This window comes from Leptidea sinapis, chromosome 2 (assembly GCF_905404315.1).
Source record: "Leptidea sinapis chromosome 2, ilLepSina1.1, whole genome shotgun sequence".
In the NCBI taxonomy this organism is placed as follows: domain Eukaryota; kingdom Metazoa; phylum Arthropoda; class Insecta; order Lepidoptera; family Pieridae; genus Leptidea; species Leptidea sinapis.
Genome location: NC_066266.1, coordinates 4,722,437 through 4,738,603, shown reverse-complemented (window position 1 = coordinate 4,738,603; position 16,167 = coordinate 4,722,437). Strand labels below are relative to the sequence as shown.

Here is a 16,167-nt window from a genome sequence, read left to right as displayed (position 1 = left end):
ACAAACGAGCGTACGGGTCACCTGGTGTTAAGTGATCACCGCCGCCCACATTCTCTTGCAACACCAGAGGAATCACAAGAGCGTTGCCGCCCTTTAAGGAAGGTGTACGCGCTTTTTTTGAAGGTACCCATGTCGTATCGTCCCGGAAACACCGCACAAGGAAGCTCATTCCACAGCTTTGTAGTACGCGGAAGAAAGCTCCTTGAAAACCGCACTGTGGAGGACCGCCACACATCCAGATGGTGGGGATGATATCTTAACTTGTGGCGAGTCGTGCGAAATTCGGCTCATTCCTCATACTCTTTCCAAACATTTGGGTAAAATTTTCCATCAATAATATTTAATAGCAAACACCTTGTATTTCTTATCATTAGAGTTTTCAAAGTTAATTGCTACACGACCAAATTATACGCGGCGTAATCAAATTATATTTTAATTAATCAAAAATTATCAATGGTCGGTGAATGTCTATAAAAGGCCATGATATTTAGTATTTAGTTATTATAAGGGTACAATGAAGGCTATATTCGTTTTGGGACTTTGTTTGAGCGCTGTATTGGCTTTGCCTGCGGTAAGTATTTTTTTTCTGTTGTAAGAGTCATGTGTTTCTATACAGAATCGGCTCTTAGTCAGAATTTGCTGGATTCGATTTAGTGGCATCGTTATTTAAATACGTGAGTTCGCACATGCTAACTTATTTTTATTTTACCACAGTTAAAACATGTGAATAAACAAAAGGCTAATTAAAGGCATAAAAGGCATTTATTTTCGCAAAATTGATTCCTTTAGAATTCTTTTTGATGTCATTTCTAATAACTACTATATACTACTACCGCTTCGGAAACAACTGGCGCTCTGAGAGAGAAAAAGCGGCGCAAGAAACTCTCCCAGCATTCTTTTTTTGTGCTCTTTTCAATAAAAATATACAATATTGTACATTTCTATCGATATAAAATAATCACAATCTAGTCCCAGGCTGTCCGATCATTTAGATATTCAGCAGTGGAGTAATATGATTTACGACAGAGCCATTTTTTTTTATAAAACATTTAAATTTATTTATAGATAATACCTGAACAGTGGCTGGGACTTTATTATAGAATTTACCCTTAAAACTATTATGTATCTTATGAAGCCTACTAGAAAAGCTACCACGTATGGAAAAACAAAAATTATTTCTAACTATATAAAATTATATCTAACGAATTTTTTAAAAGTATTACAATTAAGTTTATAAATAAAGTTTAATGTAGCGCCAACATATAGTATTTACTCAGTGCACATCTAGTACTTTTTATGATATATCATTTATAAGTTTAGATACGATGACAGCTGTGAATAGGTCGAAAACAATTGCGTTTAGAACTAACCTCTATTTAACAATGTGTCATACGAATCGCGAGTTTAAGACGTAGCTTGTCACGCACACTAATCTAATAATCCAGGCCTGTTTTTGAAGACTTCTTTAGAATCGTTGTGATTTCAAACCGGATGCAACGGAAAGAACGACAGGTAAGAGACACAAATACAAAAATGTGTAGGATGAAGCCGGCAAAGAATTTGACAGAAATATGCATACTATTGAAGTGAATTTCTTTAGCATCGTTGTGATTTGAAAGTCGATGAAACGAAAAAGGGCGCCAGTAAAAAGAGACAGACACATAAAAATTCATAAGAAAAGTGGGAGAAAATGGGATAGTAACCATCATACAGTGTTTTGGTACCAGTCGATCATAGTTGAAGAAGAGATTGTCATATTTATGACGCGAGTACCTTAATAACGTCATGCGCACAACGTATTACTACATAGACACCAGGAGAACATAAATTTGGTAGCGGTAATAGTAATGTCTTTCATAGTCGTTGAAATCATATGTCATTCTAGCAACATGCACCAGGACTTCATATGCAGTTTAGAGGTTTATGCACAATGCTGGTTTCACTTCTGACTTGTGTACTTTGTCAGTTGTTTTGCAATTTTATCATTTGTCTAGCAGCACGAGACTCTATCTAGACGTATCAACTATCTATGCATACAAAGACACGGCGAAAGACCGAATCTTCCTGAAGTTGCCATCTTTGGCGACTACGAACTGATCCGGCCGTACTGCTAAATGTATCCAGTGCAGTGGAAGTTAGATTAGGTTATTTACCGGATCTAGAAACCGAAAACATCAACCGTTGATAGTCTTTGTACTATTGGGCATAGATAATGTATACGTCTAGATAGAGTCCCGTACTGTTAGACAAAACTAGAAGAAACTAGAAGGACTAACCTCGATTTTGAACAATTCACGCACACTATGACAAAGTGTCAAACAAATCGCGAGTGAAGGACACTGACCTGTATAAATTCCACTGGACAGGCTGTTCCTTATGTTTGACAACAAATTTTTTGTGCCTATTTGTTGCGCCACTCGCGAACGTCCAGAGAACTAATTTTGACGTATAAGTTCCACGTTTATCTTGCATTTGACGGCTGCGTTGGAGCGTACCATACTCTAAAGTATTTTTGCATTTTGAATTAATTTCGTTGGTTTTCCGTGTAATTTATACTTCAAGAATCAACGTTATAAAGTACACAATTTCTTTTTGTATCTATAACTATCGCTGTTTGCTAAGGATGTCATCGCTAGTTTTAGTACTGCAGACTCTCGCTCGACATGGCCAACAGCTCCAAAATGGCGAATATCAAACAGGCACAAATGTACTTTGACAGCCGCCAGTCCAGTGGTATATGCTTGTCACGCACACTAAAGTATTCCAGGCCTGTTTTGTATCAGTTGTCTAATAGCATGAGACTATCTACACGTATAAATTATTTAAGCTGTAGGGTTTAACGACAATCTTTGTCCACAGCGCTGACGGCGACAATACCAGTTTATTATAGCAACACTGTTCACGTCGATTGCTTCCATATCAATGGGGGATTGTGCGCATTCTTGCAAAAAAACCACATTGTTATAAGAAAACATCTTTTTATACCATCGTTTATCTGCTGATGCATTGCCGTCTCCCGACATCTAGCACTTGAGAATAATAATGTATAAATTTAGACCTTGTGATTCGCTTACGGCCGTTCCCAATATACTATCTACAGATAGAGATAAATTACTAACTTCTACTGTCATTCTAATTGCCTTATATTGGGACGCGTGAATTGAATTTTCCATACAAACTTCTATCGCTGGAAGCTGTACGTCGTCCCATTGGCAGACAGCGTGTACGGATAAGGTGAGTTGCCGTCGATAAGTTTATTGGGACAGAAAAGTCAACGATAGTTACGATTTTTATCTCAAGTAAGAGATAGACTGAATATTGAGAACGGCCGTTAGAGATTTATTTAAAGAAATCAATATTTCGACAGTTAAACATCTAGATACAATGTTTTAAGAATAGTGATTATCACATTATAAACACCTGAAGTAGAAATAGACTTGCTGTTCCAACTTTCAGACTTCATAAAACTGGTCAATCATTCATGGCGAAATGTATACAAATATATAATAATAAGCTCCCACATGGTGTAAATTTAAGCTTCATATTAAGGAAATTTTAATGAAGAAATTGTATTAATATAAAGTTTCATTTCATTGAATAACTTTAAATAATAATATGTTATCATATTACAGCGCGATGATGACAACGACGATCAACTTGATCAAGACGTAAGTAAATTATGATTATTTACCTGTTTGTAATTTCTGTGTGTGTAATTTGAATACACCGCAATTTAAAAATACCCATTCACGGGCCACCATTTTTTTTTTATTTTACTTTATTCGATAAACCAACAATATTTATGCACAAATGTAAAAATATCAACAAGGAGACTTAAAACTAAAAGACACAGCAAAAATATCAATAACTGGCGTGTACTAAAGATTTAGAGACATACAGATTATTTAAAGTAGTGTAACAAAAATAATAGTAATTTCTACAAACTAGCTCCCTTACGTAGGGAGTCAATGACATTATGACGAAAGCAGGTCGATGTGGAGTGAAATAAATTGAGTTGCTGATTATTTTGAGAAAGTGTATTAAATTGGCGACAAATACGATTGATGCAGGAGTGCTATGCTAGGATAGTACGGCTACGATTATCTTTAAATATGTTGTTGGTACAAACTGTACGTTAGACATTTTACAATTGAAATTTATTTTTGGTAATAATGAAGTATCCGTTTGATTATTAACTATTTTAGGAAGTAGCACTATTGTTAATCGTAACAATTATTAACTATTTTATTAAACACATAAGAAAAAAACCACATAAATATCCCACGACAGTAGCAAATAATTATTAACAAGTTTTGTACAATTCACCATTTCATTCATAAATCCCTAGTTCCTCGCCCCGCGCTCTCCTCGCCGCCAGTAACCACCAATAGGTATACATACCATTTCATTACTTCATACTAGAGCGCCCGTGCGTCGCACGCAGACATATACAAGATTTACTCGGCCGCTAAGCAATCTTGGGAAGACAAAAAGAGACCTTAAAAGTTTTTATTTTCAAAATGCTTGTATGACTTACTCGAATTTTTTGAATCAATTATAATATTCTTAGATAATATAGAAACAAATAGTTATACTAATAATAATAGTTGTATCTGTATTCTTACTGTTAAATATTATTTTGTTTAAAACTTATTTATTTTATAAAAAACATTGCTGTGCCCTTGCAGGGCAACACATGTCACATATTGACTACCTATCTAATGCCCCTTTTGTTATAATGTGGCTTGCAATAAAATATTTTGATTTGATTTGATTTGACAAATCTATTGAGTGGCCGTCAAGACTGGTCGCTTTCCGAGTTAAATTAGCTTCGCCGACTGCGTCGTCAATATTTTTGTATTTATAAAAAAAAGGCATTTATTTTCTCAAAATTGATTCCTTTAGAATACTTTTTGATGTCATTTCTAATATACTAGATACTACTATGGCTTCTGAAACAAATGGCGCTCTGAGAGAGAAGAAGCGTCGCAAGTAACTCTCCTATATCTTTATACTGTTCTATTACTTGAAGTGTGGCTATATGTCCTTAACTTTCGGCAGGTTTTTGAATTTTGGATACATATTAATTATTCTATTATTTTCCAGTACAAAAAAAACTCACTGTATATTATTATTCTAAAAATTTAAAAAGACCTTTCCGCGTCGTTTTATACTGTTGTATTAAGTATTAATATATGTGAAGTTAATATTACTTTACAGACTAATATGTACTCTGATTACAAAAGTAGATATTAAATTATTACAAATTGATAACATTTAAAATTATTTTATGATGCTCTCAGCCATAATATACTGTTATTACATTTGGGCGGGTCTGTACGTCTATCTGTTTGAGATAGCGAATGAAGCTAACGAACGTCCAATATAAAGAGTGTGGATTTCATTTTGATAGACATTGATAGCAGAAATTATGCGGTGCTGTAACTAAGACAGAACAATGCAAAATTAAAGTTCGCATTTTATCACACTCAGCTAAGTTTTACGTAAGTAAAGTCTGAGCAAAGTACGTTATATAGATCTCAGCGTAAGTGGTCAAGACAGTGTTGTAAGTATTCAGCGCAAATGCTCAGCCACTTTTTGTATTTGTGACATTTTTTTACTTTAAATAAATAATCGTTTTTGTTTTTTTTTTCAAACAGAGTCGGAGAAGACTAAAAAGCGTTAGCATAAAGGTATATTATATAATATTATGTTTTGGCATTGTTATATTTTAATGATACATTGTTTTAGGCTGCATTTAGTGCTCGATCTATGGTCTGCGCTGTCGTCGGTCGAGCGTAGCGCGTAGCGTATGCGCTGATCAGCTGACAGCAAACTTGATTACGAGTGTAGTGTAGTGATAATTCATCAGCGCTGGACTGAGCGCATTCATATGTTTTCATAGTTCTATAACTGTCGGTCTGAACGGTCTGTAACTGAACTGTAGCGTAGATAGCTACGCTCGACCGAATTCAGCGCTGACCTTCGGTCGAGCACTAAATGCAGCCTGTTGTATAAATTTTATTGCGTTTTTAATGTAAATTAACATGTTGTTCACCAGTTTCTGTTCGACAATTACTTTTTTTAAATAAACATATCATGTGATTTATTTTTATGAATATAGGTACACATAATATTATGTTAATACAAAAAATATTTTGGATTTTTTTAATTTTTGTTAATTTATTCTTTAGCTTGTCGATGACCATGCTGATGACGTAAGTAAATTTAAAAATTTCAAGAATGTTATTAATGTTTTAATAGTATTACGGCAGTGCCGGATTAAGCAATGTGGGCATTATTGGAAATAGTCGGTCAACGATTGACTAACGTGGATTGTCTTAGGAGAAAAAGTTGTAATGTTTCACGCTGTTTTTGTGGCATCCAGTAAAATTAATACAACCCATTTTGATAAGTTTCACTCAAAAATTTACACTCAGGCAGATATGAGTGGGATTGAATATGCGGGGCTAAATATTAATAATATTATGATCTTAATATTATATCAATCACCAAATGCTGTAATCAAATGATTATCTACATCTAAATAAAGTACTTTTTCAAGAGGTCTTAAATGTGTGCAAATGAATTTTATTAATATTACATAGTAGCTAGTAAGCAGTGTGTACGGGAATATCCACCTAATGTCTCAAAGCCTAAAGTCCAGTATAAAATAATTATTGTGTTCAATAAACAACTTATTTGGTTGTCTATTGTTCAACGTATTAACACTGTAATGTCACTTGAGAATAATCCTTAAAGGTATAAATAAGATGTGAAACGCGCCGTTTGATTATTAGTGTTTGAGTGTTCCAAATTAACATTCAGCGTTATAATTTAACAATATAGATACAGCTGCGAGTGTGGTATTGGTGATTTATATAGTATTATATATATTATTGGCAGTAAGAAGTTTACACAGATGTTTCCCGAACCCTGTAGTCCTTACACACGACAATAAGTGGGAAGCTCCATTGCACAGGATGCTAGCTATGTAAGCATTATTATGTTTCGGTCTGAAGGGCGCCGTAGCTAGTGAAATTACTGGGCAAATGAGACTTGACAACTTATGTCTCAAGGTAACGAGCGCAATTGTAGTGCCACTCAGAATTTCTGGAATTTTTCAAGAGTCCTGAACGAAGAGCCATTTCAGAGGCATTGTAATGGGCAGGCCGTATCAATTACCACCAGCTAAACGTTCTGCTGTCTCGAGCCTTATTGCCATAAAAAATAACATTATTTTTATGATAACTGCATTTATTAAAAACGTAAACATAAACTGATCAACTTTAATATTTTTTAGAAATTGGACGCTCCAAGTAACGATCATATAGACGTAAGTAACATTTTAATTAATTTTCTGTAAGTGCATTTTTAACCCACAGTTAAACTGGGTTTATTTTTATATAGAAATTCACAAACTATATATTGTTTTTAGAGCTAGAAGTTTATTATTCAAACAAAACAAATCTTATAACTATATTTACAATACTATGACTACATAAATTTAAAAAAAAAACTATTATTACGTGGAAGCGTAAGAAGAATACTGGCAGCATAACCGCGTTGGATAGCAAAAAATGGATTTACAATTTATTTTTTTTAAAGTTAAGTGCGCTACAGTGACAGGGTTCGTAGAGATTATGCTCCACAATTAATTGATTCCACTAAGTATCTGTGCGAGGCAAGAAATTCGTCGCAAAAAGGCCTGGTGCTTCCAGGACAATTTTACTTCGTTGTACGCCTTCGACCGCATTTATCACGGAGAGTGTTCCGAAGAGTTGATTCCTGTTGCGATATTACACCATACATAGATATAGTCCTCAACATCTGGATTAATTCGACCACGGTGCGGTTTTTAAGGGACCTTCAACAAGGTATAACTAAAGTGAACTTCCTTGAACTGTTTTTCAAGGTTTTCACATCCAGTTATTCCTTCCATCCGTCTTGTCATTTCTTTGGTATTGCTTGCTTTATATAGGGTGGTTTTTTGAGAAATGTGGTGATCGCCAAGTCGGACACTACGAGACTTAGAGTAAAGTCGTGAAAGGAGTCATGCCTTGAACCTTCTTGAACATTTGACGGAAATCGACCCGAATGGTTTTTCAAAAAAAAAATACAACCTGTATTGTTGAACCCTAGATAATAGACTCTGTTGTTGATAAGTATCAATCTTTACAAAGATATGTAATACTAAAAATTAAAGGAAATAGAAAAACTTTTTTTTTTCATATCTCACTTTTACCAAACTAATAAGTTGCTCAAAATGGTTTCTTTGATTCTAATGCATAAGTTTATATGTCTCTCTAATAACCTTAGTTTGAATAGGAGGTGAGTGTTCTTCAGTGAGTTTCTTGAGTTAAAACAATAAAACAAAAACTTTGGTATTTCCTTTCATTTTTAGTAATATATTTCATTGCAAAGATTGATTCTTATCAGCAACAGAGTCCATTGGTCCAATAATATAGGGTATAATTATTTTTAATAATCATTCGGGTCGATTTCCGTCAGAAGAAATTTTAAAAAACTAAATATTTATATATATGCAGTTATTGGTTTCTTATAAATCGAGGGCATGACTCCTTTCACGACTTTTCTCTAAGTCTCGTAATTTCCGACTTGGCCATCACCGCCCTTCTCAAAAAACCATCCTGTATATAGATAATAATATATAAAATGATTTTAGTTTAATAACTAATGTACTTAATATGTTTTTCATTTATTTTAGCCAAGATATTATTATAGAAATGACGACAGCAGCGATAAATCAAAGGTATGTAATCAATATTGATTGATAGCTTCTTATCTACACGAGACTTCGCGTTAGATTATTTCGCTGAAAATGTTAGGTTGAAATGTGACTTAACATCCTTTTCGGTGCCCCAGACATTATGTGTACAAAAGTCATGATTATCTTTGAGCAGTTCGAGTCTTAAAATCAAACTTACACTAGCATTTTCAATGTAAGTTGAGATGATTTTTACAATATAATTGCCATACTCCTTCCTTATCAAATTATCATACCTCACGTTAAACTGGGACATATTGCGATACCTCATTCAAATTATTTTCAAATTCAATTTTTTTTTTTCAAAATAGGATTTCAAATCACTTATTGAACATGAAAAACTACCACACATTCAAAATAGACTGCCTGACCTGAGAAGAAAGGGTGCAACGGGCTTTTTTATAAAAAATACGGATTAATATGTAATATCGCACAATAAACATTTATAATTGAAGAGTCTGAGTCAGACTGTGGTATCATTAAGAAAATCGTTTATGCTATAGTAACCTTACCCACTCAAAGGTTTTTTAACAATTCTTTTAAATTCGTAACACATTTGTTTTGTAACGTCTTTGGGTTCATATTGTAGAAGACTTACTAACTCGACTTAACTGAGTAGAAGGCATAACAAGTTTATGTTTGTTCCTTGTGCTATTATGACTGTCACAGTTTCTTGCAAATTCCTCACTGTGCTTGTGAACATATAGAAGAATATATTGAGAAGCAACAGTCAAAATGTTTATATCCTTAAATTTTTCTCATAAGGAATCTTTCACCTAATCTAGGTCGGTTATAAATAGCGCGAATAGCCCTCTTCTCAGATCTATTATTACAGGTAGATCACACGCTAATCCAAATAAAAAACCACATAAAAGCAAATATAATCTAGAAATTTCATTCCTTCCATCCATCCTGTTATTCCTTTGATGTTGCCCCTTTCAAAGTTGCGGTGATAATTTATTATATATAGCCTCTTTTGATATCCAATCTATTAAAATGTAGAAAGTTAAAATAACTAATGAAACATTTTTTTTTTATTTCAGTCAAGGTATTATTATAGAAATGACGACAGCAGCGAAAAAGGAAAGGTATGATTACAATATTGATTGATAGCTCCTTATCTACCCGAGAATATTTCAAGTAAAACATTACGCTGAATATGTTAGGTTAAAATGTGAGCTAATATCCTTTTCGGTACCCCAGACAGTATATGTACAAAAGTCATCGTTTCACCAGTCGGAGTCTTGTAAACAAAAAAAAAACTTACTTTAGTATTTTCAATATAGGTTAAGAGGATTTTTACAATCTAGTTGCCATACTATACCTAAGTAAAATCTACTATGCCTCACATGAATTATGACATATTATATATACATAAAGGTAGATCACATCCTCATGCAAATAAAAAACCACATAAAAGTCAAATATTGTCTAGAACATGTGTGGAGTTCCACTACAGCTTGGTTTCAAGGAAATTTCATTTTTTTCAAGGTTTACACAACCATTTATTCCTTCCATCCATCCTGTTCTCTCTTTGGTGTTGCCCCGTGATAATTTGTAGGCTCTTTTAACATCCTATTTATTAAAATTTCAGAAGTTAAATAACTAATGTAATATGTTTTTCTTTATTTTTAGTCAAGCTATTATTATAGAAATGGCGATAGCAGCGAAAATGGAAAGGTATGTTAATATTGATTGATATCTTCTTATCTACCCGAGACTTCGTCACGTTAAAATATTTCGCTAAAAAATTTAGGGTTAAAATGTGACCCAATAATCGGCTGTTACTTCTCTTTTCGTAATCAAGCTCTTAACAATTAGCGAAGAAATGAAAATTCATTCAAAATTCAATTGAACTTTTAGAAAGTTTAATTAATAGAAAGATAGATAAGATACTAAAACATCGCACAAGCAGCTATAAAGAAATCACTGCGAAAGTTAAACAGTTGGAATCACCGCGGAGTTCGAACACATATCCCGGATGCTCGCGGTAAACTGAATCAGCAAAGACTCAAAAAGGCGTACAAAATAAAGTCGGTAATAGGGGTATGCCCCCACATATCTTGTTTTTCGGTATTTTTTTTACATTAAGTTACCAACTACCTAAACAACTCATTAAAATATGAAAGTATTTTTGTGTTATTCTAATGTTTAAATATTTTTAACTTTTAATAAATTATTGAATGGATATGCTTTGTTTAAAAAACAAAATCAACGAAAATAAGGTAAAATTTGTATTCTGTTTTTTCATATAGTTTAGGAAAGGCCCTAACGTGGGCTTTATGTACTCAATACTAAGTTTTTCCCCCTCTAGCTCTTCGAACTGTTTCCAATATCCTTGGCATATTCCTAATCAAATTATCATCTAAGATCTACTACGTCTCAGGTAAATTGTGACATATTGCGAAACCTCATTGATATAGGTATATTAGGTCATGCTTGTGCAAATAAAAAACCATTTAAAAGTCAAAATATAATATAGACTAAACTGTGTGTGGCTTTTCAAGGAAATTTCATGTTTTTCAAGGTTTTCACATCCATTCATTCCTTCCATCCATCCTGTTATCCCTTGCAAAGTGAGCGGTGGTGATGATTTATCATATTATATGGCCTGTTTTGACATTAATTCAATAAAAATGTCTGACGTTTAATAACTTATGTTTTCCTTTTATTTTAGGCAAGATATTATTATAGAAATGACGACAGCAGCGATAACTCAGAGGTATGTTAAGATTGATCTTGACTTTGTCGCGTTAAAGTATTTCGCTGTATGTTTGTAGTTTTTAGTATATTACCTATTGTCCTTTTTTGTGGCCCAGACATAGTTTGTACAAAGGTCATAATTAATTAAAAACTATAATTTAATAAAAATGTCTGAAGTTTAATAACACATGTAAAACTTATATTTTTCTTTTATTTTAGGCAAGATATTATTATAGAAATGATGACAGCAGTGATAAAGCAAAGGTATGTCAATTGTCAATATAGATTCATAGCTTATTATCTATCCGGGATTTCGTCGCGTGTAGTGTTTCGCTGAAGATTTTAAGGTAAAATGTCACCTAATGTGCTTTTCTTTGTCCAAGACACAATATCAGTTAAGATGTCAGTAGAATTGGGTAATTCTAAGCATTATTTAAGTTAAAAAACACGAACTACAAATGACTTTCTTAATTTCGCCTTCTGAGTTTCTAGCGCCCGTTATTTCAGGTCTGAGGCATAAATTTTTCGTGATTCACACACTTAAGTCGACGATGACATATCTTGCTGTTAAATATACAACGTTTTTACTATCTTTCTTACAGTTTATTACTTAAGGACGCGTTTACGAATCCGACAAAAATAAGATATTTTTCGGTAGAGTTTGTGATAAAATAAAACTAAATCTAACAAAACTAAAAATTGCCACAAATAGATTACTTCTTTATCTCCAATTACCGGGAAATATTTGCTTTAAAATTTTGATATTTTATGTCGTAAAAACGATTATCCGTTACCTCTTCACACAAATTTGACGAAATGGCGCTTCATTCAGGATCAGTTTTCTGCTACTACTCACATAATTTTGTCTCTTAAAAATTACGTAAGGAAAGCAGCTATAATATTTTCAAAAACACGGGAAATAAATCAATGAATTTATTATAAATAATCTCAGAAAAAAATAAAAATGAATCGTCTAGTATTCATCTATTTTTCTGAAAGCATGAGCTTTAAAGTGTGGTATTAAGGGTTATTTTATTTTGTCTCTCCGTACGCATTGCACAGAGAGACCTATCGAAACGTCAGTCCGCGCTCGGCCGCCGTCGTGGGTAGACACTGTGTCGGTTGTAAGTAGCAGCTCGTACTCGGAAGGATCGCTGTACGAATATGGATATTTTTTATAAGCTCTACAATACTGCCTTTGATCCTTTACATATTTTGTACGCAGTCAGATTTTCAAAAAATTATGTTTCTGTATTTTTTTGAAGAATTAGTGATTTATTTTCATCTCTAAATATAAGGTCTATATTAAATCGAAATCCAAGATGGCGCCTATGAAATTTACTAACTTCTCTTCATGGGTGTCATTTTCATGGTTTTCGGGGTCAACAATAACGAATATCGGGTCAAAATCGAAATCCAAGATGGCGCCTATGAAATTTACCAACTTCTCTTCATGGGTGTCATTTTCATGGTTTTCGGGGTCAACAATAACGAATATCGGGTCAAAATCGAAATCCAAGATGGCGCCTATGAATTTTACCAACTTCTCTTCATGGGTGTCATTTTCATGGTTTTCGGGGTCAACAATAACGAATATCGGGTCAAAATCGAAATCCAAGATGGCGCCTATGAAATTCACCAACTTCTCATCATGGGTGTCATTTTCATGGTTTTCGGGGTCAACAATAACGAATATCGGAAATCGAAATCCATGATGGCGCCTATCAATTTTACCACCTTCTCTTCATGGGTGTCATTTTCATGGTTTTCGGGTTCAACAATAACGAATATCGGGTCAAAATCGAAATCCAAGATGGCACCTATGAAATCTACAAAATTTTCTTCATGGGTGTCATTTACATCGCCAAAATTAGAATTCATGCATAAACTTAAATTATATGATAAAAGGCCTGTCTAACAATACATGCTAAATTAATTTTTCATTCCCTAAAAATATAGAAATATTTACGTTTCGACTTTTCACCCACAATATTAAAAAACACATTTAAAAAATCTCAAAATTTGATTTTGAAAGACCTATCTAATGATACCTATATATTACATAAATGTAACGTATATCTTCCTTAATCCCGCATTATTTTCAAATGACCAAAGGAAATGTCATGTATTAAACCTGAATTCAACTTTCAAAGACCTATCCAACGACACCCCACAAGGTATGTCTCCAGTATTTTTTTCAACGCCTCTTTTAGGGGAGGTATCCTCAGAGGGGAAGCTACGTCCAAAACACCAGACAACACAAAAGTGGCGTGCGTACAAAGTACACATGTCAGAAGTGAAACTTATTTGTGAAAACCAATTTTTAAATCTCGTTTATATCAATAATTATCCTAATCTGTTCTCTAAGCCAATTGATTTTTGTTAATATAAGAAATTATTAGATGTTTTACTAATTATTATTACTCATCAAACCTGCACGATACAAAGCTAGTAGGGAATATGTTCTACATACTCGCGGCCGCACGCTAAACCTGCACGATACAAAGCTAGTAGGGAAGATGTTCTACATACTCGCGGCCGCGCGCTAAACCTGCATGATACACCGCTAGTAGTGAAGTTGTTTTACTTCATAGCGGTACCGTCTGCTTCATGCTACATTCGAATTTTCTCACTCTATCTCAATCAGACTTAATCTCCCTCCCCTCTTCTTCGAAAAAAACGTCCTTCATTTTCGTCACACTTTATTCCGTTTCATCCGTAAAAATTTTACCCAGATGCGGGCAAAGAAGTTTCACTTCAAAAATGATTCCAAATTCGTTCTCTGCGCCCTTGAGAACCTCGGATTCGGTATCCATATTGCTGAAATCATAATTTTGCGCGGCGGTCATCTTGGATTTCAAAAATGATCCCAAAATCGTTTTCTGCACCCTCGATAACCTCGGATACGATACCCATATTGCTGAAAACATAATTTTTCGCGGCGGCCATCTTGGATTTAAAAAAAACTGCATTTACTGCACATGACGTTATGCGACAGAATTGCCATCTAAAGTTCTAATATTTAACTACCAAACGAATACATCAAACAATTATTAAAAATAAATAAGTTTAAAAAAAAAAACATAATTCAAACTTGCTAAAGTATCAAATTCATTTGATTCCCGCTATTAACTTTAAGTACGTGTATGTGTTTGAGCGGTGTCAGTGTAGTGGTGCGATTCGATACCACTCTGTTTTGAGAACGCGTCCTTAATAATGAAACTGTTAGATATCATTCGAGTAAAATCCTTACGGGGATAAACAGTCATGGACAAATTAGGCGAAACGCAAAATAAAGTGCGTAAAAAATAAAATATAATAGAAATTTGCGACAATTAAGTTTATTAATTTGGTTTTTGCTTATTATATTTTATTTATTTTAATTTACAAAGGTCGAGAAAATTAATGATCAATTAACAGAATCAATTAAAATATGATAAAAATAAAATTACTAGGAAAAAAAAAACATTTTTGTATGAAACATTTTATTTTGTTTTTTCCATATAGCTTAGTGAAGGTCGAACATGGTCTATAAGTAATCAACACTAATTATTTCTCTCTCTAGCTCTACGAACTGTTTCCAATCTCCTTGGCATACTCCTAATAAAATTTTCATCTTAGATCTACTATGCCTCAGGTTACCAGTTGGAGGCTCCTTTTTACAGGATGCCGGCTAGATTATGGGTACCGCAACGGCACCTATTTCTGCCGTGAAACATTACTGTGTTTCGGTCTGAAGGGCGCCGTAGCTAGTGAAATTACTGGGCAAATGAGACTTAACATCTTATTTCTCAAGGCGACGAGCACAATTTTAGTGTTGCTCAGTATATTTGGGTTTTGCAAGTATCCTGAGCGGCACTGCATTGTATGGGCAGAACGTATCAATAACCATCAGCTGAATGTCCTGTTCGTCTCGTCCCTTTTTGTCATAAAAAAATTAGGTTAGTTGTGACATTTCCGACACCTCATTATTATAGGTAGATCATATGCTTGGGCAAATAAAAAACCACATAAAAGTCAAATAATGTAGGCAGCATGTGTGGCTAGTTCATCGTGAGTGGCGGTGATCATTTATCATTAGGCTCTCTGGACATTAATTTTATATTCATTAATTAAATGTCTTAAATTTAATAAGTAATGTAATATTTTTTCTTTTATTTTAGTCAAGCTATTATTATAGAAATGACGACAGCAGCGATAATTCAAAGGTATGTCAATACAGATTGATAGCTTCTTATCTACCCGAGACTTCGTCGCGTTAAAGATTTTTATTGAAAATTTTAGGGTAAAATGTGAACTAATGTCCTATTCTGTGCCTCAGACAATGTGTGTACAAATTATAACTTTCGTTTAAGCTGTCGAGTCTTGAAAATAACAAAAAAACTAACTTTCACTAATATTTACAATACAAGCTAAAAGTAGAATTGAGTAATTCTAAGCGTTGTTCAAGTTTTAAAACACGAACTACAAAATGCCTTTATGAACTTAAAACAAAAGCCTACTGAGCTGCTTGCGCCCGCTCTTCTCAGGTCGAAGGCATAAGTTTTCTAAACTGTGATTCCAGTTTTTTACGTTTAGATAACTGATTTTATATTCTATTTTAAATGACAGTATTTGAATTTCTAATCGTACAAATACATTTTTTATGATGATAATAGCACACAATTATTTCCATT

At 33.6% G+C, this 16,167-nt stretch overlaps 1 protein-coding gene across 4 annotated transcripts in view; it reads left to right on the top strand.

Annotated features, from left to right (window-relative positions):
• The first annotated feature begins 479 nt into the window (after positions 1-479).
• The window catches only part of LOC126976460 (dentin sialophosphoprotein-like), a 30,197-nt gene continuing 14,509 nt past the window's right edge, over positions 480-16,167 (top strand). Inside the window, exons 1-11 of one of the 4 annotated variants that reach the window (XM_050824783.1) lie at positions 481-571; positions 3,633-3,668; positions 5,661-5,693; positions 6,195-6,218; positions 7,304-7,336; positions 8,729-8,773; positions 9,832-9,876; positions 10,424-10,468; positions 11,466-11,510; positions 11,711-11,755; positions 15,655-15,699. In XM_050824783.1, the coding sequence (XP_050680740.1) occupies positions 515-571; positions 3,633-3,668; positions 5,661-5,693; positions 6,195-6,218; positions 7,304-7,336; positions 8,729-8,773; positions 9,832-9,876; positions 10,424-10,468; positions 11,466-11,510; positions 11,711-11,755; positions 15,655-15,699 (453 nt within the window). In that variant the 5' untranslated portion in view covers positions 481-514. Of the gene's footprint in view, positions 572-3,632; positions 3,669-5,660; positions 5,694-6,194; positions 6,219-7,303; positions 7,337-8,728; positions 8,774-9,831; positions 9,877-10,423; positions 10,469-11,465; positions 11,511-11,710; positions 11,756-15,654; positions 15,700-16,167 lie in introns of all 4 variants that reach the window. The other 3 variants (XM_050824793.1, XM_050824802.1, XM_050824813.1) reach the window with 3 other exon arrangements.